This window comes from Opisthocomus hoazin, chromosome 13 (assembly GCF_030867145.1).
Source record: "Opisthocomus hoazin isolate bOpiHoa1 chromosome 13, bOpiHoa1.hap1, whole genome shotgun sequence".
NCBI classification, from domain to species: Eukaryota; Metazoa; Chordata; class Aves; order Opisthocomiformes; family Opisthocomidae; genus Opisthocomus; species Opisthocomus hoazin.
Window position 1 is genome coordinate 15,262,471 of NC_134426.1, and position 20,330 is coordinate 15,282,800.

General features: G+C 42.9%; 2 protein-coding genes across 4 annotated transcripts in view; one reads left to right on the top strand and one right to left on the bottom strand.

Annotated features, from left to right (window-relative positions):
* Nucleotides 1–418: 418 nt before the first annotated feature.
* On the bottom strand, nucleotides 419–18,338 carry LOC104331432 (serotransferrin-2). 3 transcript variants are annotated; one of them, XM_075434356.1, is made up of 18 exons: nucleotides 18,251–18,338; nucleotides 15,408–15,545; nucleotides 12,795–12,958; nucleotides 11,564–11,663; nucleotides 10,334–10,510; nucleotides 9,690–9,852; nucleotides 9,519–9,583; nucleotides 8,684–8,841; nucleotides 6,957–7,143; nucleotides 6,639–6,787; nucleotides 6,361–6,451; nucleotides 5,982–6,050; nucleotides 5,502–5,684; nucleotides 5,058–5,214; nucleotides 4,241–4,323; nucleotides 2,783–2,967; nucleotides 2,209–2,395; nucleotides 419–1,440 (listed from the first exon to the last, which is right to left on the bottom strand). In XM_075434356.1, exons 2-18 carry the CDS (start codon nucleotides 15,457–15,459, stop codon nucleotides 1,391–1,393), a joined length of 2,220 nt encoding a protein of 739 aa, XP_075290471.1. In that variant the 5' UTR covers nucleotides 15,460–15,545; nucleotides 18,251–18,338; the 3' UTR covers nucleotides 419–1,390. The 3 variants fall into 3 exon arrangements, with proteins under 3 accessions (XP_075290471.1, XP_075290472.1, XP_075290473.1); XM_075434357.1 differs by lacking the exon at nucleotides 18,251–18,338 and adding an exon at nucleotides 16,940–17,023; XM_075434358.1 differs by lacking the exon at nucleotides 5,502–5,684.
* PISD (phosphatidylserine decarboxylase) overlaps nucleotides 18,262–20,330 on the top strand; it is a 30,161-nt gene continuing 28,092 nt past the window's right edge. Inside the window, exon 1 of the mRNA XM_075434359.1 lies at nucleotides 18,262–18,340. Coding sequence (XP_075290474.1) covers nucleotides 18,291–18,340 — 50 coding nt within the window. The 5' untranslated portion in view covers nucleotides 18,262–18,290. The remainder of the gene's footprint in view (nucleotides 18,341–20,330) is intronic.

The following is a 20,330-nucleotide window of genomic DNA, read 5'->3' on the forward strand; positions in this document are numbered from 1 at the left end:
TCAACGAAGACACACTGAATCTAAAACCCTTGCTGCTGGTCAGAGTGCAATTTTTTGCTCTCTCTGTAAGTGAAAAGGAGGAGGAGATGGGTGGCTGTAAGTCAAACAGCGGGAAAGACAAGTGAGGCATGGAGCAAACTGTTTAAAACCAGGTATTCATAGGAGTGTATTTTACAGCAGAGTACTTTACTGCTGCCTTATTTTGTTGGTTTTGGTAGAGGGGATTTTTAATGTTTTTTCCTTTATATGGCAGATACATTGACATTGACTTTGTCTTCACTATCTGTGGCTCATTTATTGCTAGCTAAGATTAATGCAACTGCAATATATGTAGCAAGGACTGGAAAGTTTTGGGTGAAGGATTTTTTAATATTTTTTTTCCTAATTAAAAATCTTAACCTTGCCTGATTCGGGGTGCATAGGAGCAGAAGGTGATAACGTGCTTGCAAACCGAAAGGAGCCCTGCCAATGAAGAGCTATCCACGCTAAATCTTTATCCACCAGCAGGCAAAACAAATACGATACATTCTGTTCAAAAGGCTTCATATCATGTTCAGGCAATTTTGGCTTGTAAAACCAATGCTGTTAATTGATAAATCATATTTTGATACTTTATAGAATCATAGATTTGAAGTGTCAAAGTACTGTAAAGTAATGTTTGGAGTTTTTGACAAGGATGAATATCCATTGTTTTCCTTTGCCTTAAGGCTGCAAGTATCCAGTTCTGTTGACTGTTGGATGCCTTAACACATTTGTTTATGAGAAAAAAATGTTTTACTAGTATAAATCCTTGGTTTAAAAAGTAATACATTCTTCTCCGTTAAAAGCAGAAAAGATTATTGATTCTGATAGCAATTACATATACAACCTACAGCATATGTGTGTATTCAGCAAGGATTATGTAGCTGCAACCAAAATCACAGACAGAGGACAACACTGCAACGACCAAAATGGCAGTTGATTTTTTTTTTTTGCCTGTATCAGTTTATAAGACAAATGATGCAAACTGCTACCAACTAACCTGTGCCACTCATGACAGTGTATTTTATCCATGGTATTGGCCCTGCTGTTTCCATACAAATGCTTATTTCTCCATAGTAGTTGTACAGAACTGCAATCCTAGTTCTGTGCTGTGGATTATGCAGACTGCCCTGTGCTGTTCCACATGATGCCATGCTCCAAACAAGAAAGGGGTGACATATGAGTAGTATTATATTATCATAAACATAAAATCTGCTTTTAAAAAAAAAAAAAAGACGAGAGTATTCAGCATACATTTCTAGAGATGACTGTTTTCTTGCTGGTTGCCTTGGATAGGTTGGACTTGCATATTCCTTGTTTTCAACATTGATGGTGACGTATGTGCCTTACAAAGCCTCTGTATTAGCTGTCAGTTCAATGAGGATGCACAGATATCCTGTTTGCAGAAGTCTAAGATTCCTACAAACCAGTAAGAAAGTATACACTTCAAGATGCTATCAGCTTTAAAAATGACAAATTCTTCAGATTCTATTCACTAAAACAGCAGAATAGAGGTAAAATTCCCCTTTCGAATTCCAGTTCTTTAACACCTTAGACTCACAGAAGTCTAACTTACTGTGTAATCTGCATTTACTTCAATACAGATTTTGAAATCCCAAAACAACTTGACCCTGGCTCATAGACAGTTTCAGTTTTAGTGATAGCTAAATGCATACTTCATACAGCTTTCAGTGGAAAATAATGAAAAAGCCACTCCTTAAGTGTTTATAAAGGTTTTGATCTTGAGTTCTCTAGTGCGGTCTTTATAAAAAGGAAATTATTTAACTTACTTTGAGGTTATTTCAAGACTTAAGTGTAAAATTTCTTATCTTTTTCCCAGATTTGGCATATCCAAATAAACATTTTATTCCCCTTCCCCTGGTCTTTGGAATCGAAAGGAAAAATTTCAGAGTGGGAGTAAAACAGTCCTATTTCAATTACCTCATATTTGCTCTAAAATGTATTGGTTATTCTGTTCCTGCAGAGCTCCAGTTTCAGCGCTTTTGGATAGCAGTTGCAAGAGGCTCTAAAGGAGCTCCAAACACAGTACTCCTTGGAAAATTGTTACTAACAGGGTTATGTAGAGCATAGTTCTCCATTCAGTCTAAACAAAAGGGCAATAGCTATGCGCACAAGGCTTCCTGCTTTGCATTTTTTTCTAACTCAGAATTCAGAACTGGACTTTACCTGCAGGTGTACAGTTAAACACCGATTCTGCCAGTTGAAAGAAGGACACTCCAAGAATTTCCTGATAGTTCATGTGACTTGCATGAACAAGGTAGTGAGTAGTGTCTTTGAAAAGCAGATCACTTTCACCATACTTCCACGACTGAAAGAGATGGAATTCAGAATCCAGTTTGCTTCCTAGAGATTCCTAAACAGAAAAGAAATAGGTTCCACAGCTTGGATCATAAATAGCAAGGGTAAGCTGGTGACCCTCGGTTTTACAGCAAGATCTAGCAGTAAAAAGGTTCCACTTTCACCTAGCACTGTCCTTATTCGTACAAAAAAAAAAAAACCAGTGGCTTATTTCTCAGCAAAAGTATGCCCACTGCAGAATGGCAACTGGTGACAAAATGCCCCTTTAGAGAATCCACATAATTATTTCCTTAGTCTCCTATGCACATTTTTAATTCTTTCATATTGGACCTGAAGTCACTTTGTGTAGCTAGCATATAAAGCTTTTGATCTTGAAAGGGTTTTCAGCAGTCATACAAAGCAAGTGATAACATGCTAACTTTTGCCCCGTTATCTGTCTTACCTGGGATTTCATTAGAAAGTCATAGATTTTAGTGGCAGTGACTGGTCGAGTCATGACCGTGCTGGGGGGAATGGGGCCAAGGTTACAGCCTGCCCATTCTGTGACTGCAGCACGTGTTCCATCTGGACACAAGAGTTCAAAGTCAATAGCGGTATAACCTTTTGCCCAACCAGAGCTGTCCAGATCTGAAAAGAAGATGAAGGGAAAGCAAATCCTTTTAAAAAATGAAAGCAGAAAACAGGGTGAATCTCATGCAAAATGTCAAAAATTGAGAGGAAGAAGAATGTTAAAAATTGAGAGGAAGAAGTTTAGTCAATATGTTAAAAACAAATGCAGCATGCTACATGGTCATTTATTAGGAACAGGGTAGCGTTTTCCCTGAGGAAACAGGTCAGTGAACTTAAGCTGCACCCATCAACTAAAAAGTAGAGGAACATCAAGGCATACGAGCAGCTTATTATGCCTTATCTTCATCTGTAATCAGATTGCTTTCAAAACCAACGCAATTCAGCCTGCATGTCCTTTGCTTCCCCAAACAAACTGCTCACTGCTGCATGCAATCCTGTGGGTTTCCAGGCCCTTATACCTCCACTTGATTTTAGAGAGATTCCTCTATAGAAAAGTCTCTTCTGTTACAGAAATTGCCTCAAGCAGAATTTCAACATGCTTTATGAGGCTGAACAAAATGGGAGTTCCCTTTCTTTTGAACTCTATGAACAGGCAGCATAGTTTGGCTGTCAGAGCAATAGGCATAATTTAAGAGATGGAGGGGATTCAAGCTACTGTAACCAAAACCATTTTCATCAACAAAATCCAATTGCTAGACTCTTGCAAAGATCAGTATTTCCCAAGGGAAATTAAACATTTCACAGTGTAGTAACAATGTTGGTTTAGAAACTGTCAAAGGCAAAATAATTTGCAGTATTTTTACCTATTAAGCTATTCGGACTGTTTATTCCATAAATGCCTGTGAAACAACATGAGGAAGTTGCCATATCACAATGAAGCCACAAAATATCTTCCAGCACAAACAGCCCACAGCATCACCCTTGTCTGCCATTTTCATTCTTGAAACTCTGATTTAAAACAATGGGTACATGTACTACGGCTGCCTATGGGAGAAGGCCTGGTGGGAAAAGTCACTTGCTTTTTAAAGCTTTGAGCTTTCTAAAAATTACCGCTGTCTCCAAGGATGATTACCCCCCACACACGCACATTGTATCTTTGCACTCAGTGATTTTTCCACTTTCCTCTCTAAAATTGAACAGTATCTGAATTTTGAGCTTTACTGGAACACCTACATGCAGGAAGGTCCTTGCAATTTTCCAGTCACAAACACAACTTCATGGGCCTAGATTAAACCTGTAAAAGCTGATCCTCATGAGTGATGGTCTCTATGTGGGAAGTAACTGACACTAATGAACATTCTCAAAGGAAAAGAGAATATCTGCATCTCACTCTCTATGTTCTGGAGCAGGTTAGAGTGTTCCAGGAAAGCTACATCTCCGAAGCTTCTTCCACTGGGATTGCCAACTAGGCACCTAGTGCAGGAAAAAAAAGAAGTTATCAAAGACAGCCACTACACAATGACTGACATTTGGACAGTCATCTGAAGCTAAAACAGGACTAGCTGGAAGCATCCGTCTCATCTGTAATAACTTGGTTGTTATATGGAACAAGTCAGTGGTGTCAGTACAGATCTCAGTGGACAGCATTCACATATTTGATAAGACAATCCCTTTCATCCCTTAAAGCAGCTTCCAAGTCAAAGTTGTGGCACAATGTCCATGCAGCCTCACCTGTGCCTAGCCAGGAAAGAGAAAGTAATTCAACTTAATGCATTATATGTATTTTATAAGCATGCTCTCCCATTTAATATTCTTCTCTGCCTCTGTCTTCAACTATTTATTTTTTTTAATATCTCCAGTCTATTTAATTACCTCCTGTGCCCTACACTGCTTCTTACCACATCACCTCTGCTCTCTGACCTTCCAATTATCTTTCGCCCCTTCTCTTTAAGGAGTTGGTACCAATGCTCTAAGCCTTACATGTTTGGAAGCATTGTCTTGCTCTGGAAATGGTTTCATTACTGTTTTATATCACCAGTCAGCTGAACATCCCATAGCAACTGCAACCAAAACAAAATACATGCTAGCAAAAGTTTATACAGCCAGTTGCTTAACAAAAAAAAAAACCCTCCAAAGAAAACCATCAGCAAAATAATAAGCCAGTTCTGGCTATTGCTCTGCATTTCTGACTCTGGCAAAAAGCTTACCTGAGAGCTCCCATATTGCCATAGTAATGCTCGTTGTGACTTGCAGCACATCTGCTCGATACTCGAGCCCCTTCCACCTCACTGTCTCCAATGCACACCTTGCACAGGTTTCCATCTGCTCCTGGCATGCAGCCCTTCCAAAAGTAATTCTGATAAGCTGAGTAAAGAAAAATGAGATGAGATTAAGGCAAGGTATTCTAAAGCCTTTTCATGCATGGGAAAAGACAAGGGTGGAATACCATCCTAACAGCTATCAAGAAGAGCACTAAATAGTGTGAAGAATCACACATAGTCAGACAGGAGGAAGAGATGCTTCAATACCCTCTGGCACTGCAACCATCACTTGCTGGTCAAATCTTCATGGCCCCATCTCCATTTTACTCACAAATTTGGGGCTTCAGGTTTGCGTGGTCTAGTCAACAGATAACGCAAAGCAGCCCTTACCAGAGCCAATGTCACAGTCCTCAGTATAATTTTCCAGAGCTCCCACTGTGTATCTGGAAGGCAGTAACCATCCTCCAGGACTATACAGGTGACTATGGCAGGATCGCCTTCCCCTAAGATTATGGATGTTAATCTGTTTGGCATTTTTCTTAGCTAGGGCAACAGCATAAACAGGTGGCAGTGCTGTAAAACAATGACAATAACCAGTTACACCAACACAATTAAGTATTCCAGACAGGTACAGCCCCCCTCTTCCCTCCCTCATTCTGTCACGCTATCTTCAGTTACAGTACAGGATCTGCATTCTTTGTTTAGCCACAAAGCTCTTGTCCTAGCTGCCTGGCACTGTCTGTAAAGCTCCTACTGAACAGGCACAGCAAATTCTTTCCCAAACCAATATGCAAATACATTCCTACATAAATCCTAGAGGCACTCTCAGGAAAATCTAAACCTTTTGCCTCCTCAAAGTTGTTCTGTTACCTTTGCGCTTGAGATGAATTAGTTTCCCTGTTTCCTCCGTGCTCTCAGCAGCTGGGGCACAGTCTCCCCCTGGAGAGGAGAGACAGCCATTAAGGATCTTGTGACTGCTGTAGTTCCTATTACGTGGCAGCACCCCACCAAAATCCTTGCAATCCTCTTGAGCCTTGTTCTCATCTCTGTCCCTCTTACGGAAGAGATATAATAAACAGCCAGACCAAATGCTAAGGCCAGTTAGTGGAAGAGCTGGGAAGAGTATTTGGACATATATATTGATTCCTGCTTCCATCACAGAACATCACAAACTGTGGAAATTTAACTATATTTTTAATGGTACTTTTTTGATTCCCTTCCTTCTTGCTGAGGTCACATGAGAACTTACCATAACATTCTGCAGCTACGGGAACCAATCCACACCTTCCTGCAATGTAGACATGTGTTGCATCCAGGGTGACTGCATCAGCCTCACTACTCTGCCAACAGCATTATAGAAAATAGCAAAAACAGGATTTGCATGAATTGTGTAACCAAGCAGCTGTATTTGCCCACTGGTTGGAAGTTCCCCCGCATAAATTTTCTTTTCCTCTCAGTCAGCTCAGACAAGGATGTACACACCCTGTGCAGTCTTATCATATACTCTGACCAGAGGGAGTCTCCTACCTTGATCATTTCAATGCATTTGGTCATGGAATTTGCTTGGACACAGACTAATGGGTCGGATTTGATGCTCAGTGCCCACTCCTCACACTTGCGAAGCTCAGCATCACTGATGCAGCACCAGCGCACAACACTGTTGTCCAAAGAGCTCCCTGAATTAGAAGGAAGGAACACAGTGAGATCATGTCACCTATGCACCAATCTATTCTTTGTTAAGGGGACGTTTAGGTCTATGCACTTGTGTCTGGCAGGGAGGAATAACATGGAAAGAGAATTTTTTCTTTCCTTTCCTTAGCTACAGTTCTCCAGAAGGCTTCTCACCTTCATGGCCTAGTCCCTTAAGGAGAGCTACGTAATCCAGACCAAGGACATAGGCAATCTCTAGCTGCTCTGCGAGAAGCTGCAGGTGCTGAGTGGCATCCCGGAACAGCAGGTTCTTTCCCCCAAAGGGTGCTGAAGTGAAGAGTTCAAACCTGGCTCTTTCCTTTCCTTTTCGCCCAAATAGGTGCTAGGACAAGAACAACACTTTTAATTGCAACAAATCTGATCATCCTTCCAGTAACAGGTAGCCTCATCCTTCCCTCTCTTCGTATCAGTGGTTTGAAACATAGCACTCAGGGTTCCCTCACAATGAGACAAAGCCCGCTGGTACTGCAGTGAGTGAATGGTTCCAGTCCTAAAAGCATTATGTGATTAACTTTTTTTGAAGAATTTTTTCCCATCTTAGTTATTCCAATTTATTGAGCTGTGCTCAATGTCTCCTACCCTGGAAAGGCAACTGAGGGAGTATAGCTGAGTGAGAAACATTTATGATAAAGATCAGTGCAGTAAAGGGGTGCCAGATATTGTGCGCTTCATGATGGGGAAGTACCATGTGCAAAGTAGCTCTGTTCAGCCTGATGGTACTGAAAGAGAAGAAAGCACTGAGAAGTGGACTAGGAACACTGCCACATAGCCATTGCTACACATGGGAGAACACAGCTAAGATATGTGTCAGTAAGTGCACTGACAAAGGCATATGAAGACGTCTCAATAAAGAACAGATTTTCTACAACTGCTATCTACCAGAGTCAGCATGACAGCACAACCCAGCCCACTAGGTTGAATTATTCACTGTCTACTGGACTATTTTAAGGGTTGGATGGCTTCATAAATTCTTTAAATTTTCATTTAAATATACATTTCAGGTTTATCTTCAAGTAGATTCCTGGATGTCAAGGCAATAGATGTTGCAGAATCACAGAATGGTAGGGGTTGGAAGGGACCTCTGTGGGTCATCTAGTCCAACCCCCCTGCCGAAGCAGGGTTACCTACAGCAGGCTGCACAGGACCTTGTCCAGGCAGGTCTTGAATATCTCCAGAGAAGGAGACTCCACAGCCTCCCTGGGCAGCCTGTTCCAGTGCTCCATCACCCTCAGAGGGAAGAAAATCTTCCTCACATTCAGACGGAACTCCCTGTGCTTCAGTTTGTGCCCCTTGCCCCTTGTCCTGTCGCTGGGCACTACTGAAAAGAGCTTAGCCCCATCCTCCTGACACCCACCCTTCAGATATTTGTAAGTATATATTAGGTCCCCTCGCAGCCTTCTCTTCTTCAGGCTGAACAAGCCCAGATCCCTCAGCCTCTCCTCATAGGAGAGATGTTCCAGTCCACTCATCATCCTCATAGCCATTATTTACAAACTGATAAAAAGAGAAGAACAAAGGTGAACTCTGCCTGAACCTATGCGTCTCCCTCAACTACATAACTATTCACATAAGTTCCAGGGCAGGACAAGCACTGTTAGCCACTTTCCAGTTTGGGTGTTATGTCATCTTCCCCTTCTTTACTTATTTATTCCCAGCCTTCTACAGAAGAACACTTTAGAGAAAAGTAAAACCTCCTTCCAGGAGCCCATGCAGGATCCTTCCCCAGAACAACCAATTCTTAGTGCTTTGTTCACACTAACTATAAATTTCTCTAGAAAGAAGGCAAACTGGGTGGTAACCTCCACACAAAGATGGAAGAAAAACCTGTGTCTGGAGATATACAGCTTATAATATCCACTCACTTGGATCACGCTAAGAAATTTGTTGGTGATCTTTTGGAAGTTGTGGCGGGTGATGATGCCACGGCCAGGCCCCTTGCCCAAGTTACAGGTGCTGTATTCAGTCAGCTCAGCTGTAGTCCCATCAGGACATAAGAGTTCATATTCCTGTTGTTCTGACTCTGAAACAAGAGGACACTCCTGAATCTGTGAAGCGAGACATGACTTGGCAGCAGGCACAGAGGTGGAAGGTAAAACATTTTTCAGAGGAGGTTGCTCAAAGATGATGCAGGCAGCACAGTGTACCAAGCACACTTGGGAAAGTTGTCTTTGGTATGTTCATCTCTTAACAAAGAGAGGGACCTGAGTCAGAAGTACTCCAAAATACTCTTTGAGCAGTACCCCTGTAAATCTGTTTGTTTGTACTTACCTGCAAATATTACTGCTAACCACCTTCAAAAACGTCAGTACAGAGCTGGACTGACTTTAAAAATACAAAACAGGTATACAGGAACCGCACATTCTAGCAGCTCAATACACTGAATTTTAAAAGGAATCTTAAAACTCAGGCAATGCAAATACTGACAGATGTGTCAGAGACTTTAGGCTAAAGAAATCACCCGTATAAAAAGATTTATCTGCTCCCATTCTAAGAATCCACTGTGAGCAATTATTGCTCACTTACTCTTTCCTCTTCTGTTCCCGTCTGACTTGTGTGGAGAGCCAAGAAATATCACTGAACTGCTTGCAGGCATTGAATTTTCCCTGGAAACAACAAAAATATAGGCATATCCCCCAAGATCCCATGCAGGACAGAGCAGAGCCAGCGGTTAAAAGGAATCCGAGTTTTTAGGATTACCTGTGGCACTCATAATTGTTAGATGATCCAAAAAGGCGACATCTGCCACTCCATTTTTCAAGCACCTACAGGAAGAAAAATGTCATCCTATTAACATGTCACCTGGCTTTTCCTCCCTCACAAGTTCTTTTTCTCCAAAGGTAAATTCAGTACCAGTGTCACAGAGCTCACCTGAAGGCTCCCTCAGAGTCATAGAAGGGTTCATTACTGCTTGTCTCACAGAAGTGGTTCTTGTCTCTGACATAGGATTTTTGTCCTTGACAGAGACCACACAGTCGAGGAGCAGCAACACCAACCCCAGGGATGCAACTTGCATTGAAATATTCACTGATTACTGCAGATGTAGGGGGTGGGGGGATGGGGGAAGGAAAGAAAAAAAGTTAAATGGGAAAAAATGGAAGAAGGAAAAGGGGCCAAATATATCATGGGCATAACTAGGACAATGGTGCTTTCAGAAAAAAAAAATCAGCAAATGCGGCTTCATTGACTAAACTTCAAATGTGAAACATTTTCTGGAAACAGGGTGATCAAATTTTGCTTTGTTGAAACCATTTTTGTGCTGGTTAGATATTGCAAAGATTTGCTCCATTGCATACAGAACAAAAAGATTTCCTATTTTGGTAAAAATTCTGCTGCTTTGAGATCACTTTAAAAGTTCTGAAGAGAGCTAAGAGCCAGTATCAAAAACACTCCAAGAGGATATCTCATCCACAAGCCCCTCAGTTTCCACATAGCTCGGTTCATTCTACATCTGCTTGCATTTCACTCACTTTTCCTGAGGGCAGAGATATAGCTGTATGGCTCCTATCACCCACCTTGGCTCAGAGGTTGTGCCTCATCCCAAGAAAGATCATTTCTTGCAAGGAGAAAGCCAAGTGGAATATTCCAGCCTGATGTCCACCTGGCTCCATTGTGGCAGCTGCGTGCACCTCGTAGCCTCTGGATGTCCAGAGTTCCTCGTTTGGCAATGGCCACAGCAAACACACAATTTCCTGCGATAGGACAAAATATGTAACAGAAATAACTAAATCCCAATCCTGCAGCTTCCATCTGTGCACAGGAGTTCAACTACTTCTGTGAACACGGCTAAGTAAAAAAAAATCTTAGGCAGATGAAACCTGGGTACTAATGCCAGGAATTTTACCATATACTGGCTACATGGTACCTTGTCAAACTGAGCAATGCAAGTGATGTGAAAAGCAAGAACATAAAAAACTGGTGGAAGAGGCTTACAAGATCATCCAGCTCCATCATCCAATGCAATTTTGAACATTTGTATTACACTGTTTAGGTATCGTCATGGAAAGAACTCTTATGTCTTATCCTCAGAACATACTTACCACCTGAAACATTGATTCCACTATGATTTCATGGTTCTTCAGCCAAAACAAAACTGAGTTCTGTTCTCATACTGTCCCCTTATTAGTCTCTTCCTACATCCATCTGCTAATTGCCATCCTTCTCAGATTCACGTCCCACAAGTATTTTCTACTGTATGCTTGATTTTGGCTCAGGCTTATTTATTCTTGCCTTGTCATTCATTGCACAGACTGTTCAGGTCTGCCAGAAATGACAAGGAATCTTACCATAACAAGATTCTCCACCTTATATTCTTGTCTCTTTCGGGTGAGAAAGAGAGAAATAATTCACAAAAGAACCTAATCTCTTAAAGAACCACTAGTAAATGTTCAGTTACACTAGCAGATAGCATGGTATAAGAACTGACACAGATGGAATAAAACCCTTCTTATTCCCTACAAGATGTAGAACTCCAGTACATTAGTGTTGCGCGCAGGGGTAGATACAGACAATTTGTCATAGTGACCGTGCCACAGGCGGAAAAGCTACTAGATACAAAGCACCACTGGTATTTTATTTATCATCACTAAATATTTTAGAAACAGTTTAGTCACCTCCATAATCCTGTAAAGTTAATGAAAATGTACACGCATTTTTTCAAGAATTCTCGAGCTTTGCCTTTGGCTGCACAGCAATTTATTAGCCAAATCAGAAGTAAAGCTCATTCTTTTGCTTTATGAACCTACCTTGATCATAGATCTCCTTTGCCACTACTGTCAAACCATATAGCTTTACAGCAGAGTAAACATCTCCAGCATCCAAGGAGGCAGCGTCTGCCTTATTCACCTTAAAAACAACAGCAAAACCATCAAAACAAGTAAGTGTGCTTACAGGAAAACAAACAGAGCAGCCTCAAGAGCAGAGTTTCTGCCTGAGAAGTAGTAACCAATGATTTTTACAAGTGTTCGCATTGTTTTTAATTGAATCCATGCTACTAAGTGTGGTGAAATATTAGCAATGAAGTCTGTGTTACCTTTAAAAAATATATGTTCTTTTCCAGTAATATCCTTTCTCACCTCTTCTTTGGGACTTCCATTCCAAAACACAATGCTGATGCCAGCTGAAGAAAAAGGCAACCCCTATTTCCTCCTACTGATCCCCCAAGACCCCAAATCCTTCTGAGTTCTCCTGGCTATAATCATTCCATAACCCAGAAAGTAGAACTGAAGTCTATTAACAAGGGTTGCAGGACTGAATGAAAACATGAAATAAATTATTCCCCGAACCAACAAGAAACATTTTCTTTGTTTTGTTTTCAGGTCAGGTTCGGACTCCATCGAAAGCAACTGGGACTGAATGACAACAGAAACGGAAATTCTCTATCCCAATCAAGTTTTAGGTATGTTAATGAAATTATTCTACAGCAAATGCTTCTCTTCCTTCTTCATCAGTGATTTTTTCAAAGCATATAGCATTATGAAAATTTCATCTTAAAACTGGTCAACTACAAGAGCTTACACTTACAAATGGTCTGATGTCAAATTCTATTCAAATTAAAGATTTTTATATGGAAAAAGGCTTTGCTCTTTACTTCAGAAAAGACTATCTAGTGGCTAAAAATAGCAGGGAAGAAAGGGAAGAGAAAATATTCATTATAGTTAGAGTAGGACCAAAACCCACAGGCAAAGGGAATGCTCTGAGCAAGTTTTCATTTAGTAGTTTGGTTTTGTCCATTTATTTCCAAGCAGCTTTCTACTTATTTCCTGGAGATTGCAAGGATATTAGCTGGGGTAAAATAGTACATCTAGTAGAATGCTCATGGGTTTTAATTCTTGCCTCTCAAGCTAATGTGTACTTTGTCATACATGCAATACCGTTTCAGTATCATTTTATTCTCCCATGGATTCTGTTTACCAGTTACTTCTTCAAAAGAGGATTTGTACTCAAAATCAGTTTTTAAAATCTCTGTGAACTCACCCTGATTTTATCAATGCAGTCATACGTATTGTGGGCTCTGATGCAAGAAATCCTAGCAAACGAATTGACAGCAGCAAGGGGCAGCACAGTCGTAAGTGCTTTGGACAGTTCAGCACACTTTCTCTGTTCTAGGTCAGAAAGGGTGCACCATCGGAATTTCTTCCCTGTAGGATAAAGAAAGAAGTCAAGATTTGCAGGATGTAGTGAAAAAAACCCTCCATTTAGGACCTAATGGAAGAGGGAGTCTATTTTCTTTAACTTCACAATTAAGTTGATTCTACTCACTCTCACTCACACATCCACATACTTACAGGCACCCAAGAGATGTGCCCAAGTAGTCAGACCAAAACCACTTTTGCCCAACATGGAGGACAAGGAATGTTTGCTGTATAGTCTTTACTGAATCTCTGCTTCCTCTTAACTGGCAGCAACAAACTAGGGTTTAGGCAGATTTTTCAAGAACCAACAATTATTATGACATGATCTTTTGCCTGAGAATCTTCTTTGCTTCATCCTCCGTGAATCCAAAACAAGGAAACAAAGGCAAGGACATCCTTATGGCTATGGTCTGTTCTCCTGTTGGGATAGCAAGAAGAGGAATGGCACTCACAACGGATGGTAACCTTGTTACCATCTTCCTGTTTTCAGACTGCAGTTTTCTCCTAACAAGCCAACTGTGATGTGACCTTATCGGAGCACAGACCTTCTGCTCTTGATGTAAACAATGCATTCCCCAGGCTTTATCAGTTTTATTGCTGTCAGTTGTGCCCCTGGTTATCAATACAGGCCGTTCTCTTAACCTTTGCTCTGCTGTTTCCTCTGGTGCTTTCATACACACATATTCCCGTGCATAATCTATTCATACCAGTCTTAATATTTCTATTGTCTGTTCTAGTTCTAGAGAGTGAGAACTAAGCCTGCAAGAGAACAAGAAGCATGGAGGGAGGATATGGGTAGGGGATCAAGTTGCTTTAGCTTTGTTGAATTTAGTCTTTAGAGACGGGATTGTTGTTTTTTAAACAGACAATAACTGGTGGCCCAAGTCCCAGCTGTCCCACAGCACAGAGCTACATGCTTTGTTAGAACTGTATTTCCTCCGCATTTTCTTTCCAGACAAGGACTACCTGATTTTAAATAATAAGATCCACATCAGAGCTCCAGGGTCAGAAAACCTTAGATCAGAGGAGAAGTATAAAAATTTAAAGTTGGAAGAAGTTCACAATTAAATGCTACTTTGTAATAGAGTTAAACCAAATCCCTGAATCCAAATCCAGGAAGTGAGGATCTGGGACTATTTGAAATTATAATGGCAGTTCTGTGACTTGGACCTTCTTCTGTTTTTAGACAATATTCTATCTAAGTGTTGCCTCTGCAATGACAAATAACTTCCTGCACTTCCCTCAAGACAGCATGGCTTATCTTCCGTGACAACACCCACCATGAAAGAGAGAAACTAGGGACAATTTGATTATTGACAATGAAGAATCATGTACTATCTTGAATAGAGTATTAAATAAGCATTAACAACAAAATCCTTAGAATCCTACCTCTTCCAAGCAGGAAGTTAGTAAGAATTACCTTCATTTTTGGATGCCAAAGAGATTAAACAACCTGCACAGGAACACTCTACATTTGTAGCAGGACGGAACTGTTCAGTTATCAGATTTTTTCCAGCTGAAAACTAAGTAACCAGTAAAACCCAAAACAAAACAGTGCCAGCAGAAAGAAGGAAGATGCAATTAGAAGTGGAGGAGAAGGTGAAATCTCCTTTTCCAGGGGAAGTTGAGGGTTGGTTTGGTTTAAACTGACTGTGAAACTACATCCTCAGTATTCCAGACATGTCAACAAAATTTCCTCTTTTGCTTTAGGCTTCAATTGCTCCATCTTGGATGTACTATGACTTATTTTGTATTCTTCCTATTAAATGCCTTCTACTCTGAAATACATCATCATATACATCTCAAGAAGATAATATGCATTTAAGGAGAAAAAAGTGATTACTATATATAAAAATACCACGCAGTTATGTAACTTGAGAGAATCTTACACCATGTAATGAAAACCAGGACTGAATGCATAAAAAAACATTGCAATATCTCTAACATTGCCATTTCCAGATGTTTAAGCATTTGCCTTCATGGCAATCTATTAACATTAAAAAAAAATATAGCCTGGAATAAATAATATTTACAATTAAAACACTGAAGTGTTTATTTCTTTGAGTATAGCATCAGACATTAGTACTCCCCTTGTTTTGACGTTAATTCAGCGCAATTCCAGAAAGAACACATTGTGGGGTTAGAGGGGAGCAGCTTGAAAAACACTGATTCAGTTTGACAGCGTTAATGAGTATGTAGGTCTCAACTATTCAAACAAAACAAACCTTCACTGAATTGCTAAGAAACTAGTGTATCAAGCTGCTTCAAAACTAACAGGGTCACCATCTGCCAATGATCAAACAGGAAAAACAGAGACAAATGGAAACCACAGGCACAGTTCTAGCTGCAACTTCTATGCACAGAAGAAAACACAACCAAAGTACACATTAGAGTTTGCATCCTGGTAACCCATCCAGAGGTCACCGTTCTCTTTCCCTCTCTGCATCAGTCTTACCTGAAGACAGCAAAGTGAAGGTGATTAGGACAATTAAAATCACTGTCTTCATGATTACAGCAGTTCAGCACAGATCCTCTCTCCACCCTGACGCTCTGCCTTCTCATACCAGGAATTCCACAGTGATGACCAAAGCTTCTGGAAGATAACAAAGGGGGTTTAGGCATCAACAAGGATAAACCGAGATTTAAGAAAAAAAACAGACTGTCAGAGGATAGTATCTCCTTTTATGCAAAGGAGAAAGGGACAATGTCCTATTCCTATCCAGGAATGGAAAAAATCCATGCATTTTCTGCTTTGATATGAACAGTGATAGGAGGAAATGTACGCCTCTGCTTTTGAAATAAATTGTGCTTCTCCCATTTCAAAAGGCATCAAAATGCCTTTGGGAGATAGGCAAGACTTACATCAATCTTACAAAAAAGATCTAAAGCGAAGTGAATTGTCCAAACTACTGAACATATCTCTTTACAGAATATTGAAGGGTCTTTCTTACCTTATTTTTTCACCTGATAATGGTTTATCTACTAAGTCATTTCAAATAAAAAGTATTCCCATGCCTCCCTAAGAATTCAGAATAGAACTATGACACTGTTGACTTTCTTGACTCTCTTCATTCCATTCTAGCACAGCAGTCTCATCCAAACTGACTTATTTCTCTGTTTTCTAATGCTTAGCCTGGAGTACTATCTCTTATTTACTCTACAGCAGCCATGATTAACATCATTAATTCTACAGCAGGGGACCCGCCCCACCCTCCATATATATATAAAAGCAGAAGTGTGCATACTGAACTGATGATGCATAAAATATTGCTAATATGGTTTCATCTTTCCTGTTCTGGAAAGCATTTACTATTCCAAGAGTTTTGGAGTCTTTCTCCTGGTTTTGTTTTATTTCTTAATCTTACGGATTTTCTTAGTACATTCTCTGCTTCATTTATTTTTGCCAACACTTTTCCCAGATTTCTTTTGTTGCCTTATGTGCTCTTCCCTAGTGATTCCGCGTTCCTCACTTGCTTCTTCCACATTCACATGCATGGCTTCCATTGCTTAGCTCTGTATTTCTCACTAGGTCTGCAACATTTGTTGAGGCATTAGGTTTCCCACTAATCCGATCACAGGAGGAGTTACGTTTCTCACCACTTCCTGCACTCCCTGAACAAATGTTCTCGAGTCCCAAGATCTCCATTCTCTCATTTGCTAAGAGAACAACTGTGGTATTACTCCACCCTTCGACATGTCTCTCCTGCACAGGCCTAGCACAGCTCAGTAGCCCTTGGGAAGTATGTTTTATTCCTCCGCGAGTGCAGTCTATGTAATCTTTTGATACAATGTATTATCAGATGTTTAAAAAAATCAACCTAAATGTAGAGAATGAAACACATGATAAAAGTAATTTTAAAATAGTTAAAGAACCACATATTTACTTATAATTCCAGGGAGAAAGAATAGATCAGGACAGATTATTAATCAGTTCAGTCAATGTCAGTCAATATACACTATGAACAAGTGTGTTTCATTTAACTACACCTTAACCTCTGAATCACTCCTGAGTCACTTCTGGGGAAACTTGTCCGCCAGGCCCACCAGTGGGGTGCAGTTCCACGTCCAGGCGAATGGCTCTTGCAATGCTTGTAGTAAAGCACCCAACAGGATCAAAACCCACCTTCTCTGAGGTTTTACTTCCTGCCAACCCTACCATTATGTTAGCTCAGGGTATACGTACATCCCACCAACTCAGTCAGCTAATATTACTACTATTACCTAAGGGCTGCGTCTGGATCTCTGCTCAAATTTCACATATTTAAAAATAAAAGACTTTCCTGTACTTGTCTTAGACACTTATATAGATACTATGCTGCTGTCTGTGGTGATGTGAAAAAAGCAAAACAACACGAAGACGAGGTAGACTTCATTTAGGCCTAGTCAGGAAATTAATTAGAAGTGTAAAGTAATCAGGTCAGCTGAGAGGGCCATGTCCTAAAGCACTGAGGATGTGGAAACACGGTAGCAGGACTGGAATTCTTTTCCTACTGATTCACTGTAGAAACTACCCCCCTACCACCGTCAGAAAATGGTAATTAGCTACTTCCCAGTAATGTAGCATCTATGCATCTATCCAGGGACACATCTAAGACGGTGGAAAACAAATAATCTCTATAAAATCCCCTCTGTGGTGGTGGTATCCAGCCAAGGGACACCAGAGTAGGGAGAGCTGTTACTGCACTACCCTGTCTGACATCTCACTTGCAGTAACAGCGTAGAGTCTGTGCCGTGTCACATCACCCCCCCCAGCAGAATCCCCGCTCTGATGTCCCTGGTGCTCCCACATCTGTGGTCCAGGACCTACCTGCCCCTCACCAGCAACGCCGAGAGGCAGCTGAACCCCAACTGCCTCACCCTCAGCTCCCCAGGCAGCAGTACTCTCCTCAAACCACAGCTCCCCTTGAGGAACAGCTTTGTCCTGATGCCGTACCCGCTTTGTGGAACAGCCCTGTCCCCGTACCACAAACCCTCGGGGCCAGCCCTGTCCCCACACCACATCCCCCGGGAAGCAGCCCTGTCCCCATATCACGTCCCCTCAGGGACGGCCCTGTCCTCTCACCACAGCCCCCAGAGAACAGCCCTCACCACACACCACAGCCCCCTTTGGGGAGCAGCCGCGTGCCCGTTTCCCCAGCCCGCACCTCCCCTGAGGAAAAGTCCCGTCCCTACACCACCATATTGCCTTCAGGTAATGAGCCCTCCCTCACAACACCTCTCCTCACCCCGCCTGCCCGCGCCGCCCCGCTCTCCCCTCAGCCGCGCCGGCCCCGCCCCCCACCCGTCTCCCGCCCTCACGCGCGGGACGCGGCAGAGGACGCGGCGGCGGCGCGCGAAGATGGCGGCGGCCATGGCGCGGGGCGGCGTGACGGCGCTGCGGCGGAGCAGGTACGGGCACGGCGGGCGGGACGGCACCGCGCTGCCCGGCGGAGAGGGCGCTGGGGCTGTCCGGCCCGGCAGTGCTGGGGGCGAAGCGGCAGCCGCTGTCTGACAGCCAGCACCCCGCGGGCGGGGGGCGTGAGGAGGAGCCGGACGGTGGCCCGGCCTCCCCCGGGCCGGGGGCCGCCACCGCCCCTTACTCTCCGGCTGCCTCCATCGCTGCTGTTTGCCTGTCGGGGTGAAAAGGCAGCAGTTTCTGGTGCCGCGGCCCTGTCTCCTGGGCGTGTGCGAGGAGCCTTGTCCTCCTTCTCCAAACTGGAAAGTAAGGTGGAGGATTTACATTTTTTTAAGGAAGAAAAGCATAGGGCCTTGTTTAATTGTAACTCCGTTTTGTAGTTCAGCGTTGTCAGCGTGTAAGTGCGTAGTAGAAATTGGTAGATGGGGGCAGCTGCTTCCTGCTTCCCCTGAGGTTGTGTCCTCCCCGCGGGAAGACCGGCCGTGAGGAGACAGCCGTGAGGAGACAGCCGTGAGGAGACAGCCGTGAGGAGACGCGCTTCGCGGGGAGCCCGACAGCCCTTCACAGGAGATGTTCTGTTAAAGCTTGTGCTTGTCATAGCAGCAAAACAGCCTTAAGGATCCTGGTACTTGGACACAAATCGGTGTTCTCAGAACACATGGTGCCCTCACTCCGCCTTCTCTCTCAACACCTGGGGAAAACACCCTGTGTGCACAGGGTGCTGATACTGTCTGGCCTCAGTGCCCGGGCAGGGAGCGTTGTCCCTTGTCCCACGACAGCTGAAGTCACCGAGGGGCTGAGGGTGACGTGGGGTCCCAGCAGCTCCTGCTCCCACAGCCTCCAGTCGGGTGGCAGAGGCAGGAGGCCAACGCTCTCCTAGACGCCTGGACCCATCAAGGTCAGGCTGTCAGGAGCAGGGTAGGTAAGGCTGACAGTAAACTGGTTAGTCTTGTTATCTTTACTTGTTTTTAGAGAGATTTCAGAGTAAGGAGGAGACTGGTTTTCCCATGTTGGACAGAAAACCCAGTTTTGGTAAGAGCTTAGGGTCTGCAATTGGTTGTTGTGTCCTTGATCTGTGATGGGCTGTCTGCTGAAGTAACAAGTCCCCGTATGCCCTGCCCTGCCTTGGCAGCACGAGCAGCTCCTGGGTGCTGCTGTGAAGCCAACGCAGACAGCTGTCCTGGGTTTGGCCAGAACAGGGTTAATTTTCACCGGACTCCAGGAAGGGGCACAGCCGGGGGGTGGGGGCTGACCCCACCTGGCCGAACAGAGCCCGGTGTTCCATACCATGTGACGTCACGGGGGGTTCCGGTGGGGGGGGCGGCGCGGCGGGAAGGCACTCGCGGCTTGGGCGGGCGCAGCGCCGGTCCGGTTTCGGGAGAGCGGCTGAGTTGTACGGTTCGTTGTTGTGTTTTCTCCTTATTTGTATCATTGTTGTTCCTGTTTTCCCTCTGTTTGCTGTTCTGTTAAACTGCCCTTATCCCGACCCACCAGTTTCTGCCTCTTTCTTTCCATTCTCCTCCGCACGCCGGCGGGGGGAGGGGCGGCCGCGTGGCGCTTTTGTTGCCGGCGGCAGCCGAAACCGAAACAACAGCTTTGTTCTGGCTGTGGTTTTTTTTGCCTTTTTTTTTTTTTTTTGTAGGCTATTGCTTATCGAGACCAATACATGTCTTGAGTGTACTAGTGGTTTAGACTGTAGCTAAGTTTTAATTTTTTTTTTCCCCTGACTTTTTAGGGTTCTAAAAGTCTTCTGGTAAATTTAAGTCTAATGATAACTAGGTTAGTTCTTAGTTTTTTGAATCCCTTAGAAGTAGCCCGCAGGCTCCCAGCTTACTGATGGGCAGTACTCCTTTTATCCCAGGTGTTTTAATATGTTATAAAGTACACCTCATAACACCACAAATTAGTGCAGTTCTGGTGTATGATGAAAGCGGATCAGCTGACCTTGTTGTTCATAATAAAATTGCATCGTGTGGCTATGTA